The 16,931-nt window shown below is 39.5% G+C and overlaps 1 protein-coding gene across 2 annotated transcripts in view; it reads left to right on the top strand.

Annotated features, from left to right (window-relative positions):
* GRIN3A (glutamate ionotropic receptor NMDA type subunit 3A) overlaps positions 1–16,931 on the top strand; it is a 147,528-nt gene that overhangs the window by 57,567 nt on the left and 73,030 nt on the right. For both annotated transcript variants that reach the window (XM_024560131.3, XM_045195259.2), the window contains one exon: positions 7,234–8,281. In XM_024560131.3, the coding sequence (XP_024415899.2) occupies positions 7,234–8,281 (1,048 nt within the window). The remainder of the gene's footprint in view (positions 1–7,233; positions 8,282–16,931) is intronic.

Below are 16,931 nucleotides of genomic sequence, written 5' to 3' on the forward strand. Positions count from 1 at the left end.
TTTTTCAAGTAACAATAGTTCATCCATACTGTAATTAATCAGATACTTGAGGAGAAACACTGCAGTTAATATTCTGTTATTAAAGAAGACTATACGGACACCGACATGTCCTCATCCAAAAAATCTACAAGAGAGAGACGTGGAGGAGACCTAGAAAGAAGGGATTAAGACAAAAAAGAAGATTAACTGAGGAGAAATCCTTAAACCAGTAAAATGGCATATGTGGTTCTAATTCATAGAAAAATATTTGCCAAAATCGACTCAGAGAAATGGAAAGCTTAATAGAAAAGCCCGGATAAAGTGATTAAAGAATTACAATTTTTCAAAAGTGCCAGGTCCAGATAGCCTTCCAACCGACTCCTGCAAATTCAGTGGGAAAAAAAGAACACTAAATGTTTCCGTTGAGATTGCTCTAAAACATTTCTTATGAAAGTTCTTTGCTTTCTATACTTTTAAAAGTACCTTTGGTTCCACTTTGACAATAATACAGTAAAACTTCTCTCAAATGAATTATATGGGGACAGTATAATGAAATCTATAATTTACTTTCTAACTGACCAAAAACTGAGTTCAAGCAATCAGAACAGAACTTCCATAAACCCTCTTGTTCATACCCACCCACCTGACTGCGTCTGGGCCCCACATTCTCTCTGCCGGCTCTGTACCCAGCCAGGCTCCTCTCCCGTCACAGCAAAGGGCATCCCCCCATTTGCACCTAAGGGCACAATACTTTCTGCCCCTCAAGGACCCGTCCTAGGTGTCCTTTTCTTCTCTCCTAGATCAACCATTTTCCTAATTTTACTGGATCGTTTTCACCAGTGTAAAAACCTGCCCCTTTATATACATTATACACTTAGGGGGTGAGACCCAAAAAATGGAATTTATTTATAAAACATTGTGTATTTATTCTTACATGTTTAAACTTCAGTCACCTTCAAAGTACTCTCATTTGATGCAATGCACCTATGGAGACCTTTTTCCCACTGCTCAAAACAGTTTTGAACTCGTCGATTTTGATGCCTTTTAGTGCTGCTGCTGTTTTTTCTTTTACCTCTTCCACATCAGCAAAACGTTTCCCTGTGAGGATATTTTTCTTTTGGGGGAAACAAAAATAAGCTGCTCAGGGAGAGATCAGGTGAATAGGGAGGGTGGGGCATGGAGTTTATGCCAGTTTTGGTCAAAAACTGCTTGCTGAACACTCAGTGTGGGTGTGAGCAAGTGCGCTCGTAAATCACCCCCCATGAAATGGGCAAACGCATTGAGTCTTCAAAAAATATTCACTGAAGCTGAGCGCACCGTCTCACAACATCGCCAACTGATACAGATGGGCTCCTAGAACCCTCACCTAGGGGGGAAGGCTGCCCTTTAGAAGATAATTCCAGAGTTTTGGGGGTGTCCCCCGTCATACATATGTGTTTATACACACAAATTCTAAATTTCTATTTTTAAAACTGAATGTTTTTCCTTTTTTTATACCCACATTGCTTTATGGGCTTACACAGAGTTTATATTCACCTAAATACTCCAGGTCTTATTTTTGTGACCTTCCATCAAGCTGAGTGTCACATGTTCTTAGTATAGTTTGTGAACTAAAAGCAACCCTATGCATTTGGCCCTCTTAAAATTACTACTTTTCTTTTTGAAACTCTGTGTTTCTTGATTATGCCATCTTCTCTCACTTCTACTATTACAGTAGCCCTTGTCGCCTTAAGCTCCTGCGAAACAAGCAGAGAGAAGGGAAGAGAGCAAGCAAGAGGGGGGAAGAACTGTAATACTTCACATCTGAAACGATGCCCAGCCCCCTCTTCTACGAAACCAATTCCTATATAGCTGGGGGAAAAATAATTCTAAAATCCAATCTGATGATCGTGTCCTTCCCAGGATAAACATTTCCTCAGGGACACTCCATTACCTTCATGGTGACCTCAGCGCTTTTGTAATTCATTTCCCACGCCCACCCCCAGCCTCATTCCTCAGTGCTCATCCTCACAGGGCTTGCCCTCTCTGTCTCTGCCTTTTGCACACACCTCTCCCTGGCTTGAGGCTGTCAGTCCTCAGGTTTTCTTTCTGGCCAACTGGAGTTCCTGCTTCAGGACTCAGCTCTGGCACTTCTTCCTCTAGGAAGCCTTCTCTGTCACCCGGAGAGAAAAGTGTGCAGGTGCTTGGTCCCAGTGTTAAGAAACTCATACACTGGTTTAGAATTACCTGCTTGCTCTACTTTCTCCCCATTCCTACACTTTGATCTGTTTGCAAACAAGCGTGTCTTTCATCTCTGTCACTCTAGTGCTAAAAACCGTGCCTGGTGTTGGTATCAGTTTATCTTGCCAATAAAATTATTCCTGGTTTTTTTTTTTCTTGTTCATCCAAGAAGAGACAGGAGCAAGATCAAAATGAACATGGTAGAATTTGATTTATACAAAACTGGGATTTCAATCTTTTAATTAACATAGTGAGTGTTGAAACTTTGCCTCACATTGTCATTACAATTCAGAGAGTGGAAAGTGTGATTGTAAAAGCTATCAATGAGGTCATTTTAATTTACCCTCATCGTAAAACTGAAAATAATATGGATAGAAATAATCTGTCATAAATGGGGATTCTCTGAGACCCAGTTCCTTGGAGCCAACTGCACAGTGAAACAAGCACGAAGGTCCAGGGAAACTGAAGACATTTAGATCCTGATTGCTTTGCGTTCCTGAGACAAACGAATGCCTCCCGGACAACTGAATGTTGTTCTTAGTCATGGCCATCTTGAATGTTAACAATGAGAGGACGAATTGTTTTACTGGGATGAGGGAGTTACATAATTTCTAAAAGATCTCTGAAGACTTCTAGTGCCTTCTTTTCTGAGATAATTTAAGTATATATTTATTCATTGGTAGTCTTTCAAGGGTCCATCCAGTCGAAAATCTGTAATCATTAAGTCCCAATATTCTTAAAATAATGAAGGGCTCCTCTTTCTACAACTTCAACTGGACTTTCCCAATCACTAAATTAACCAAGTGAAACTAACCTATTTGCCACTGTTATTCCCTAGGCCACGTCAGCACGTGCTCAGGTGTGTTGCGTGTCTCTGAGCAAACGTAAAAGTAGGCTGCTCATCAGAAGCACAATTGTAGTCACACTTTCCTTATAGTACCTAGGTAATTATCAATTGATTGATCTGTATATTTTAATGATTTGTATCCCTACTTCTCTAAAGATGCAGCAGACTGTTTTAAAGTCTAAGATAACTGAGACTTCATTACCGTTGCAAAATCGAACTCATTTTAAGTGGTTGAACCCCACTGGGGAGTGCTCACATGAATAATTACCATTATACGCAATCTATCAAAATGAGTAGTTTCATTGCCTTTAGTGATCTTCAAATGTGAATTACATTTATATCTCTAATGAAAATTAGTGCATTCTCCAGACTTTCTGATTTTTCTTCCTTCTGTGATAGCATAACTTCTTGGTACTTGTATTTGCATTTGTGAGTTACTAGGTAATGTTTGTGCCAGGCGATGGATGAATGTGTTTGCTGAGGAGAGCCTAGGCTTACATTATCTGATTCCTAAAAAAAAAAAAAACTATGGTACATTCCACATTTCTAATTTTAAATGTGTTTTGAGTACCTTCCATGAGTTTATCATAATGTAGTACTTTGTGTCTCCAACTTGAAAAATTATAATAAAAGATAGGAAAGTGACCTGGGGACAGCCGTGATTGAAAAAATTTGCCCTGGCTGCTGTGGCTCAGTGGATTGAGTGCCAGCCTTCGAACCAAGGGGTTGCTGGGTTGATTCCCAGTCAGGGCACATGCCTGGATTGCAGGCCAGGTCTCCCGTGGAGGGGCGTGCGAGAGGCAACCACACATTAATGTTTCTCTCCCTCTCTTTCTCCTTCCCTTCCCCGCTCTCTAAGAATAAATAAAATCTTTTTAAAAAGAAGTATAACCTGTAAAAGAAAAAGAAAAAATTTGAATGACACTAAAAAATGCTCACCTGTTTGGAATGTTTGTTTTATGTCAGAAGGTATGGTATGTGCTTTATGTGCATCATTTCCAACCCTTCTAATGGAGGAAGTATTATCTTCCCCATTTTGCTGATTATGAAACGGAAGGGTAGAGTTCAGTAAGTTGTCCATGGATAACGCTGGCAGGTTGATTTATTGTTGATTGCCATTCTGACCTGTGTTTGGATATCTCATTGTTGTTTTAATTTGCATTTCTCTGATGATTAGTGATGTTGAGCATCTTTTCATATGTCTATTGGCCATCTGTATGTTCTCTTTGGAGAAGTGTCTATTCAAGTCCTTTCCCCCAAATTTTTAAATTGGATGGTTTTTTTGGGGGGCGGGGGTAATGTGGTATTGAGTTTTATAAATTTTGGATAAAAACCCCTTATCAGATGTATTGACGAATATGTTTTCCCATTCCATAGGTTATTTTTATTTTGTTGATGGTTTCCTTTGCTGTGGAAAAACCTTTCAGTTTTATGTAGTCCCATTTATTTATGTTTTTTGTTTCCCTTGCCTGAGGCAATATATCACATAAAATATCACTACGAGCAATATTTGAGAATTTACTGCCTAAGATTTCTTTTAGGATTGTTATGGTTTCCAGTCTAACGCTTAATCTTTGATCCATTTTGAATTTATTCTTGTGTGTGGCATAAGAAGGTGGTCTAGTTTCATTTTTCTGCATGTATCTGTCCAATTTTCCAAACACCATCTATTGAATAAACTATCTTTAGCCCATTGTATGTGCTTGCTTCCTCTATCAAATATTAAGTGACTGTAAAGTTTTGGGTTTATTTCTGGGTTCCCTCTGGGATCTGTGTGTCTGTTTTTATGCGAGTACCATGGTGTTTTGATTACTGTGGCCTTAGATTATACTTTGATACTAGGTAGCGTGATTCCTCCAACTTTTGTTCTTTTTTTCTCAGATCACTGTTGCTATGCGGGGCCTTTTGTGGTTCCATATAAACTTTTGAAATATTTCTTCCAGTTCTGTGAAATACATCATTGGAATCTTGATGGGAATTGCATTGAATCTATAGGCTGCTTTGGGTAGCAAGCACATTTCAACGATGTTCGTTCTTCCTATCCATAAACATGGTATATACTTCCACTTATTTGTATTTTCTTCAATTTCTTTCTTCAATGTCTTATAATTTTCCAAGTACTGGTATTTTATATCCTTGGATAACTATATTCTTAGGTATTTTATTTTTATTTTTTTATTTAATTGTAAGTGGGATGTTTTTTCAGTTTCCCTTTCTGATAATTCATTATTGGTGTGTAAAAATGCAACTGATTTTTGTATATTAATTTTTTATCCTGCTTCTTTGATGATTCCATTTATCAGTTTCAGTAGTTTCTAGGTGGAATCTTCAGGGTTCTCTCTGTACATTATCATGTCACCTGTAAGTAATGACAGTTTGACTTCTTCCTCTCCAATTTGAATGCCTTTAATTTCCTCTTCTTGTCTGATTGCTGTGGCTAGGACTTCCACTACTGTGTTGGATAAGAGTGGTGAAAGTGGACTTCCCTGCCTTTTCCCCTATCAGACAGGAGATGCTTGTAGATGGTGCCCGTTGAGTATGATGTTGGCTGTAGGTTGTCATATATGGCCTTTATTGTGTGCAGGTATGTTCCCTCCATTCCCACTTTGCTGAGAGTTTTTTATTGTAAATGGTGCTACATTTCATCAAATGTTCTTTCTGCATCTATTGATGTGATCATGTGATTTTTATCCTTCATTTTATGTGGTGTATCATATTAATTGATTTGCAGATATTGTACCAATCTTGCATCCTAGGAATAAATCCCATTTGATCATGGTGTATGATCTTTTTAATGTATTGCTGGATTCGGGGATTTTTTGAGGATTTTTTTTTGAGGATTTTTGCTCTATGTTCATCAGGGATATTGGCTTAAAATTTTCTTTCTTTGCAGTGTCTTCATCTGCTTTTAGTATTAGGATAATGCTGGCCTGGTAAAATGAGCTTGGGAGTCTGCTCTCCTCTTGAATTCTTTGGAATAGTCCCAACTGGCTTCTGGCCCTGGGGTCACACTTAGCCCAGTGGTCTACCCCTTGATTATCGAAACACTTACTAAAAGGTCTTTAAAAAAAAAAACTTACAATCAGTAATCCACCTGGAATTTCCTTTTGAAATAATCAAAATGCTATTTCAGATAAACACAAACAAAAATATGTGAGTGGACACACAAAGGCGCCTACTGTAAGATTCCATTGATAGGAATAGGGAAAGGAACAGAGACAGTATTCAAACACAGGTGTGTCTGATGTCAAAGCGTGGGCTTGTATTCTGATACTAGGTCATGATTAAGAGTAAGGAAGTGTCACAAACTTACATGTCACCTATCATTGTCCTATCTTCCAAGACTCAAAAAAGACATGAACTCTGACCAAGCACTTTCCTGGCCCACCCATATCAAAATGTACATGTCCTGGCAGTGGTTCACAGGGTTAGGAATCAGTGTAACATTCAGTTGGTAATTTTCCTTCCTTTGACTTCTGGCAGACGCTCTTTCTAGTGCCAATTGTTTTTTTCTAATGACTTAGGGGGAGGGTAGCCTGAGGCTCCATGGAGAACTGCAAGCCTATTTATCATCTTTTCCTTTGTTCCATGGATGATAGCCTACAGACATCTTTAACTGGCCTCGTGGGGACAGATATGTTGATTGTTTCTACTCTACCAACAAAAAACACTGATAACAAGATTTGGCTGTTATCTAGATTCATGAATGCAATTTTTAAGCAATTATAAAAGTATATGCATACTTACCAAAACGTATTCCCCACACCAAAAAATTCTTATTGAGCTGATTGAGTTGCAATCAGATATAGTGAGCAATAGACATGAGACATGTTCAAGATGCTGAGAAACACCATAGCTTGGAAAATATATAATTAACAGTTTCCAACAGAAAACAATTAACACCACCCTTAACTAGGAATAAAGAAATTTGGAGTAAGACCAAGAGCCAAGCATTTAACCTGGGTGTTTAGTGCCTGAAGGTGAGATCTCATTGGCTCCGTGAGATAGGATTCCTCTCCTTGAAAGAATTCAGCTTGTTAATTCCCTAAAAAAAAAAATGATACTCAATGCCTTTTAAAAAAACATTAGGGTTTTTTTTCTGTGACAGAAAAGCAAAAATGAACACAGCTTCCTGTCTTTGGCTTCACCCCTTTGTCTTACTTTTTGTGCTTGCTCCTCTTTGCCAGGTTTCTAGCCAACACCACCTTCAGAGGCCTCAGTGGTTCCATCAAAGTAAAAGGTTCCTCTATCATCAGTTCAGACAACAACTTTTTCATCTGGAATCTGCAACATGACCCCGTGGGAAAGCCAATGTGGACCCGCTTGGGCAGCTGGCAGGAGGGAAAGGTTGTCATGGACTATGGAATATGGCCAGAGCAGGCCCAGAGGCACAAAACCCACTTCCAACACCCAAGTAAACTACACTTGAGAGTGGTTACCCTGATCGAGCATCCATTTGTCTTCACACGGGAGGTAGATGATGAAGGCTTGTGCCCTGCTGGCCAACTCTGCCTAGACCCCATGACAAATGACTCTTCCATATTGGACAGCCTTTTTAGTAGCCTCCACAGCAGTAATGATACAGTGCCCATCAAACTCAAGAAGTGCTGCTATGGATATTGCATTGATCTTTTGGAAAAGCTAGCAGAAGACATGAACTTTGACTTTGACCTCTATATTGTTGGGGATGGAAAATATGGGGCCTGGAAAAATGGGCACTGGACTGGACTGGTGGGTGATCTCCTGAGTGGGTCAGCCCACATGGCAGTCACTTCCTTCAGCATCAATACTGCACGAAGCCAGGTGATAGATTTCACCAGTCCTTTTTTCTCCACCAGCTTGGGCATCTTAGTGAAGACCCGAGACACAGCAGCTCCCATTGGAGCCTTCATGTGGCCACTCCACTGGACATTGTGGCTAGGGATTTTTGTGGCTTTGCACATCACTGCCATATTCCTCACTCTGTATGAATGGAAGAGCCCCTTTGGTCTGACTCCCAAGGGGCGGAATAGGAGTAAAGTCTTCTCCTTCTCTTCAGCTTTGAATGTCTGTTATGCCCTCTTATTTGGTAGAACAGCAGCAATCAAACCCCCAAAATGCTGGACTGGAAGGTTTCTAATGAACCTTTGGGCCATATTCTGTATGTTTTGCCTTTCTACATACACGGCAAACTTGGCGGCTGTCATGGTGGGTGAGAAGATCTATGAAGAGCTTTCTGGAATACATGACCCTAAGGTAATACTTGTTTTTTCCTCTAGCTCTCTTTATTGTTCATTATAACTCCATATATTGTGTCTTATGCTATAGAATGTCTATGTTCTTTCATCTAACACCAAATATTCTCTCAGCCATCTATAGAGACTAGCCCCAAAATCTGTTGTCTTGTTGAATTAAACATTTTATTGCTGTATTAAGTGAAACGAAAAGAGTGAGGAGTCTCAGGGGGTGTTTGTTCCAAAGAAAGTCTTCCTGGTAGAAATATCTATTAGAGCAATTTTTCCTTGTGTTATTTGACTGGCAGAATGGCTATCAGGGAATAGTCTTACAAAGTATATTCACCCCAAAGCAGAATTCATTAGGAATTAATTAATTCTCTTGGGAAACAAATAGTGAGATCCATATTTTAAATAGTAACAAATCTTTTTTCTACCATTAAAAAAAATAGTTAAATGGAAAAAACTAACATTTTATCATTAACTCCCAAAGTCAGATGCTGGAGAACTCAATGGATATAGAAGAAGAAGGGCTGAACTAACTGAGGTGGCAGGATTGGCTAAGAATAGGGCGTCCTTATAGAGTAAGGCAAGCTGTATAGCTGGCCACCTTGGGTTTGGGGGAGGTCACCAACAGTTACATTACAGTTGTCCAAGGACATTTAAGAAAAACGTATCTAATCTAGGCTGCCTTTCATGTCCTAGATATTTGACCCTCCAGGTAGAGGGAAGGAGGGTGGAGTTCAGGTACACAGGTAAAGCAGTGGTGAGTTTCACAAATCAGAATCAAAGATTGCCAAAATTAAGTCACGATGGTATGCATGAGAAACATGAAGCAATGCTTTTAGGGGTTTAAAAAGAAAGCTGTGAAGATAAACCATACACAGCAGCTAAACAGTTTTTTAAGCAAAAGAAACAATCATTCCATTCTCCACTCTACCAAAATAGAAAGGTGAAATTATAAATCTAACCCAGCCCACAAGACAAAGTGAGTAGAACTGGACAAAGTCAACTTTCTGTTACAGCTCTCAAGTTCTTAATGAAGTGAGATAAGCCTAAATCTAAACCGTTTTTAATCTGAAATAACAAATGAATTTCCCCTAAGGTTCCCCAAAGTATACATATATATATCTCTTCCCTAGTGTTGTTTCTATGTTAAAGTCTCTCACTTGCAGGTTTTCTTTTTTCATACAAAGATACCCAAATTATTTGACTAAGCAATGCTTGACTTAAAAAGTAAGATTTGTGATTTGGATTTATACACAGTTCATAAGTGACTTGAGTCCTTTTACGTAAGTATCTGTAATCATAATTATCAGATAACTTGCAATGAATGTAATAGCTCCATTTCTCTTCTTGATCATAATTGTTTAGCATGATGGCTATACAGTTAACACAATTAATAAAATGGTTAAGAATTAAAAATGTGAATATTTCATCTCCATTTCAGAGCAGAGATTCACTTGCTTCAACCAACCACTTTGAATCAGGAATAAAATTTAAAGCAAAAGGCTGTGCAGGACAGACCAGTTTATGATTCACTACATGTTGCAGTAGCCAAGGCAGACTGGAATCCTTTTATTTTTTTTTTTCTGACGGGTCAGAGGGAAGAAATAAGCTTGTTGCTGGCTGCTCTTACAGATAACCCCAAGAGAAAGGGACTGGCCTGCTGTGCAAATGATATTCAGGACGATGGTTCTATCCTCGCTCAGCTATTTTTGCCAGAATAATTTATTTTACACTAAAAGTAATACATGGAGCTTCTCATGCCCTCCCACTGACTCTTCTAGGAAGCAAGATCCATGCTTCAAAGCAGGTGGGCTCTTAAAGCATGAGACATGAGGGAAAGAACTTAAGAGTGATATATTTAAGAGAGATTATGTGGATATTTCTCTGGCATAAAACTAGCACTGTTCATTGCAGGCCATGCGGAAAATAGAGTGAAGGAGACAGATGGAAACAAGCACCCACTGGTTCATCACCCAAGGTCATTTCCCTTTAACATCATGAGGTGATTGACAGGTGATAGCAACTGCAGTATTGTTTTTATCCAACAAGGTCTTCACCTGGGCTTCTAATCCATGGTGTAGACCTGGGCATTCTTAGAACTTCCAGCCATTGACATCCATTCTGCTGAGATATAACACAAGATTAAAAAATCACTTCATAAATTGTAAAGTACACTGAAAAAGAAAACCTTACCTCCCCCACCCCCGCCTTGGGGTTGAATTGGCCCAGTTGAAAGGATACGTGAGCATCTCAAATGAGCTATTTGCTGATTTTAATGGACTTTCCAGTTCTTCTTTTCTAGCATCTCACATAAAATGCTCCCTTTACCCGTGTTCTCTAATATGTTTTTTAAAATGTCAGCTCCTTAGAGAAAATAAGAGGCTAGTGTCATTTTTGTACAGGCAAATCACGGTGCGGCTTTGGAGAAACAGTCCCGGTGAACATTAAAGCCAATATTAAAAATTAAACAGACCAACTGTGAAGACAAGAGCAAAGTTTAACCAGGAATATTAAAGTAAAGGACATTCGCATAGCCCTAGCAGGATGTAAGCATTTCCCCAAATAATAAAGACCTCCTGTATTGATCTTCATATAACAGCATGTGGCTGCCTCATATAACATACAAATTCATATAATAACAGCCGGCCTTGAAGGAGGGAGGAATGCCAGAACTCTGAGGCAGACAGATCCTGAAAATGGAGTTTGAGGTGAGGGAAAGGAAACTGAACTACACCAAACCATGCATTCATTCTCAGCAACTTCTGTTCCAGGCTCCGTGCTAGCTGGCAGGCTATTAAGTGGTGAACAAAACAGACACTATCCTTGCAACGTGGAGTTTGGTGGGAAAGAGAGACATTTATCAAGGGAGCACGTAAATCAGCTAATGAATTAAATCATGGTAACTACACTATCAAGGAAAATTGCACAGAATCAGACAGCCTCACAGGAAACCCGATCTGCCTGGAGAATCAGAGAACCAACCCCACCTAGAACCACCCCCCCACCCCCCCCCCCCCCCCCCCCCCCGTCCCCTGAGGAAAGTAAGTGGAGCTGAGATCTGAAGGATGTAAATGAGCTAATGGGAGTTGGGGGCATTAGGAGAGCATCTCAGGGTGACCCAGCAGACTGTGCAGAAGCCCTGAGACAGGAGGAAAAGGGGTATAATTATGACCACCCCATCATGAGCTAAGAGGTTGGAAAGTCAGGGAAAGAGAACCAGAATAAGAGAAGTTAAAAAAGTAATGGATTTTGATCACCAGACATTCTAGGGAAAAAATTTCTCGAAACAAGAAAAATCCAAGAAATGCCATAGTCTAAGGAGAGCTGCGCATCCCACGGGCCCCGTGTACTTCCGGACTGAAAACATATGACAGAAACGTTTCATTCACTCTCGCAACAAAAATTCATAATCAGGAAAGTGTCCTCTATAGGACTTGCATTAAAAATGATGCTCAATGTACAAACATAAGGTTCGTATAAAAAATTGAATGCGCTGATGCTCGCACATATTTTGCCAACATACTAAACACCATTGAGTTGTGCATTTTACGTGGGTGAATTGTATGGTATGAGAGTTATATCTCAATAAGGCTGTTTTAATAAAAAGCAGACAAACTACCATGTTACCAAATTGAAGGACCCAATATTTAACCATGTCAAATTTTTCCTTAGTTTATAGATCTAAAGCAAGTCCAATCAAAATCCCAAGGGACGTTTTGTTTTGCTTAATCTCCTAAAAATACTCTATTAAAGTTGATATTAAAAATGGAAGCTTCAAGAGATTTGATATTGAAAACTTAATAGTAGTAAAAATAACAGAAAAGCTAGGTAATACGCACTGACCACTCCCAAGTGACAGACACCATTGTAAGCGACGTTGATGTAGTATATCCCCTCATTAAGTGGTCCTGGAAATTAAAATGGTCCAAGTGAAGCACCTTATATAAAAAAACACACAAAAATAGTGAAAAGTCTTGTCAGATTTTAATACCAATATTAATTATATTTATCTTGAACCATTAGCTCTCCTTCATTCTCTTTCTCATTGTCAGTGTGAACTTGACAAATGGCAAGATTCTTTCTGAGCTAACATTTGGAGATCTTCGAGGCAAATTGCTTGCCTACTAATAGCAGATTTGTTGTCACTTCAGTATGCATGTTAAGCATCACTCCTGGCTTCATGTTGTTTCTTTTCTACTTCTTCCTATTTTAATTTATGCTATCTTGCACTTTGTGACCTTTAAGCTGCCTTAAATCCTTTCAGGAAGAGAGCAAGATATACACTAAATATGTTAACATCCAGTAGTAAATAAAAGTATCAAACAGCAATTCAGAAAGAGAAAGTAAAATTGACCAAGAAATTAAAACATGTTAAATCCTGCTTGTGATCAAAGAAATTCTAACTGAAACAGTAATGAAGTGACATTTTTACCTGTCAAATTAGGACTCTTTAACTGACAGTTCTCCACTTTGGTGGACGCCCATTTAGATTGGCACCAGCATACACTGCTATCAGGAGGGTAAGTAGGTACCAGATCCTCATAAATCAATGTGGCCATTTGTATCCAGAGCCTTAAAAGGGTTCATGCCCCATCACCCTTGACTTCCACTTCTAGGAATCCGTCCAAAGGAAATAATATATGAACAACAATTTATTGCAAAGATTCACTACTGTCTTACTCAAAACAGCAAAGACTTGAAAACCAGGTAAATATCCAACAGCAGCACAACTAATACATTATAACGTTCCTATGTGCTATTAAAAATGTCACCAGTAGAGATGATTCTGAGGAGTTTTAAATATCAAAAAATCAAAACATCACGTTAAGTGAGAGGTTAGGATACAAAAGCAATACTACATTTCCAGTGTCGGAAGACCCATAGGTACGTGCTATAAAGAGAAGTGACTAGAAGGAAATATCACCCAATGTTAACAGCGTTGACATCCAAGCACTGTTACTACAGGAAATGTGTATTTTATTATTTTTCCTCCATATTTCCTGTACTGTCCACATGTTATTTATGTAATGACGAAGCACATCATGAGCCAAGTAAGAATGAGAATAACTGAGGCATGAGACGATAGTCACAGCACAGCAACAATGGTGGCCCCACATGCTCTGCTGCGGTCTGCAGCCTTCCAAGTCCAGGAAGGGTGAGTTCCCCAAGGAACAGCACTCCCATCAAATTAAAATGTTTGCATCTTAAAGAAGCTATGCTTTCCACAAAGACTTTCCAAAGCAAATTTTTCTTCCCAACCAGTCTATCCCTTTCATAAGACTGAACATGATCTGAAACTGTCATGGCATCTAGTTGTTTCCTTGGTAACTGTTCCCCTGTGTTTTGCTCATCACTGGATCTACACGATGTTGGGGGAACAGTAAATATTCTTAAATGTTGTTCAATTAATAAACGGATGAAAAATGGCAGCATCAATGGAATAAGGGTGTAACCTTCTGCAGGGATTACTTTGAAATCAATGCTTTTGATAAGACCTTTCATAACCAATCTCATACTAGAGGCTGTGAAATAAATAGAAGGAAAGCCCCAATAAGGGGTGCTATACTATCGAACACAGAGCAGAGTCCCGGTGTTGGACAGTCTACATTTAATGCATGCCTCAATCAGAGGTCGGTTGTGTGAAGTTTAGCAAGCTACCTGCCATGGCCTCTATGTCCTTCGTTGAGAGGATTCCAGGAAATAATAGGTGTGAAATATCTAACTGAAGTTCTGCTTCCATCCACCACTCAATTATAAACTCATGAGCGTGGAGAGTAGATCTATCTCATGCACCTGTATCCCTAGAATCTGAGCATATGGCAACCACCCATTTAGGTAAGTGTTGGGTGAATACTGGACTTGGTCATGAGGCCAAGCACAGCTGTCCTGTGGGATAGAGGCAGAGGGCAGGAGCACCTCTCACTTGAAATTGGAGAGTGCACCCAAGAGAGTTCCAAATTATATCCAAGAGTGACCAGGAGTGTTTGAGCCTTGAGACGGATATAATCAGATTATCAAAGCAAAGAAAACCTAAGACCATGATGCTCATCTCTGAGCCAAGGGTCCGAGGTGCAGGGTTCTTGAGACAGATGATACTGCCCTAGCCCAAGTGGTTCTCAGTCCCCAGAGGCAGAGTGTGCAGTCAGGTCAGAAGCTCTTAATGGTTCAGTAAGGACGCGACACATTGTACACGACACTTATGAGGAGCTGAAAGTGTGTATTCCCCTTCTCTTCCTGAATGTTCTTCAAGGAACTTTAGGAAAACCATCAAGACGTAGCTAATTCAGGTTGATAAATGGAAAAACTGAACAAATGAGCATGTGGCCTGTTTATTTCCTCATCTACATCCAAAACAATTTTGAGATGGTTCCTAATAGAATTTTTAAAATAACTGCAGCTTTATTACTTTCGAATAGATGCACTAATTCATACTAACTGCAGCAGTGTTTTCAATTAGACACCCTGCTGGGTTTGCTTTAATGAATGTCTAAGTTCACTTTCTTCATTGGAATACAAACAGAGATTGTGCCAAAAATGTTTCCCACCTCTTTCCTAAAGTAGGGGAAAATAGGCTTATAACTTTGTTTACATTGTTAAGCTGCTTAGCAAGCACTATCTTTATATATAGATACTTTCTATGCCAATGAATATGTCACAGATATCTTTAAATATTCACATGTATCTTGTATATTTATTACCAATTATCCATAGACATGTCTATGGACTGTATGTTCATATCCATTATATTAGTTTAGAAGTTAATGCAGGTTCATGGAGTCACTCACTTGTAATTTCAGAGAACTAAGTTACTCCAGGCCACTCTTGGACATAGTGTGGAAACCATCTGGCTACACCTTCCAACTGCAAGTGAGAAGTGCCCCCACCCTCTGCCTGTCTTTCTGGACTCATCTTGGCCACCTCTGCATGGCCTCACATCCATTCAAACCGTTCAAAACTGTGCTCACACTAGATGCTATGGAATAAATACAAAGAGAGCCCAGTAGGAGGCAGTGTACTGTAATACAAAGGACAAAGTACTGGCATTGGACAGATAGAAATTTGACTCAATTTAGGTGTGATGGCTTGCCCATAAGAATCTCATTTTCATGCTCTGTAAATATCTATGTGTGTCTGAAAAAATTGCAGACAACCCCCCAAAAGGCTCTTTTTTGTGTCTAAAGTACATATTTTGGCTCCACACACATTACGATTGAAGGTGAATGTTGGATTTTTGTGACTGAGCCTCAGCCTGACATTTTGATCCTTAATTAGATCAGGAGCTGGCATGATCGAGCCACTGGCGAGTCCATGGGCAAGTCTGAAAGCGGAGCTGTGAGTTCCGCTCTGTTATTAACTCAGTCTGGGAAATTCAACAAGTTAGGGCTCAGTTTTCCCAACTGGAACTGCATACAAGCCTGCTGTAGCCAATTACAGGGATATATATGTGATGTTATTCATAATTTAAATTCAGAAAGACATTTTGTCAGAATCCATTAATACTTTTCAAACTCAGGAAATGCACTTACCGTGGCATTTTATCAGGAAGCTGCTGCCTAAAAAATGCCACGTGACAGAAAATTTTAACAATCCAACCCAAACACGACTTATCAATGTTCCCTTAAGTTATAATTGAGCTAGAGTTTTTTCCCATGTGTGATTTGACGACATAAAATTAATGGAGGTAAATCTATTGGCAAAATAAGAATGTCAATGAATATAGATATATAAATATATATATCTCCTATAGTTTATCTTTCATGATGATCAGCCAGTATCCTGAGGTTCTATGTGAACTCCATGACTTCATAATAAGACCATAGGTATAATTTCAATAACAGGAACTGAAAATATCAATGTTAATAAATAATAATAATAGCATTTATTGGCTACCTTCTATGTGTGAGGAACTACGCTAACTGCTTGATATGAATTTTTCTCATTTAAACTTTACTGCATCCATACCCATGAAAACACAGGGCTAAAAGAAATTATGTAACTTATTCAAGGCCATATAGCTAATCAGTGGTAGAGATAGTTTTCATACCCAACAATATCTGACTGTAAATTATTTTCTGTTCAGTGTTTTATTTATACATGCAGTAAGAATGTCCTCCTCAGTCTGATTTACTCCAGCCAGTCCTTGCCCCACCCTTGAACTTCGCCTGAGAAAGCTGCTCATACACAAAGATGATTCAAGGGCAGAGATGACGGCTGAGGCTGTGACATCCGAATCTGTGGACACACAGTAAATGGCTGAGTATGGGATAAGTGAGAGAGACACAGATTAACTGCCACCCCCCCTCACCTCATCACCACTACTACCTTATCTGGGGAAGTGTTGCAGTAACAAAATATGCCCTCTGGGTGCTTCAGAAACTAAGAAAAAGGAATGATTTATCTGCATATTGTCTCCATCCACCCCCACTGTGGCACACTGTCAGTCTCAGGCGATGCCCTGCTCCTTTGCCCCCACTCCCGGTGTAAGGGCAGCTTCTCCTGGCTTCCATTAGAAACCTCCAGGTGAAGCTGTAGAGTCTGAGAATGAACTGGTGCTAACTCGTCTCCTCAAAGTTAAGTCCCTCAAGCTGTTACTCCAGTCTACCTTCGGCACCACCCAACTCCTGTACATCTTGTTGAAAGAGAACAGAAACAAAATCAGTCTC

The sequence above is a fragment of the Desmodus rotundus genome, chromosome 1, assembly GCF_022682495.2.
Source record: "Desmodus rotundus isolate HL8 chromosome 1, HLdesRot8A.1, whole genome shotgun sequence".
Classification (NCBI taxonomy): Eukaryota; Metazoa; Chordata; class Mammalia; order Chiroptera; family Phyllostomidae; genus Desmodus; species Desmodus rotundus.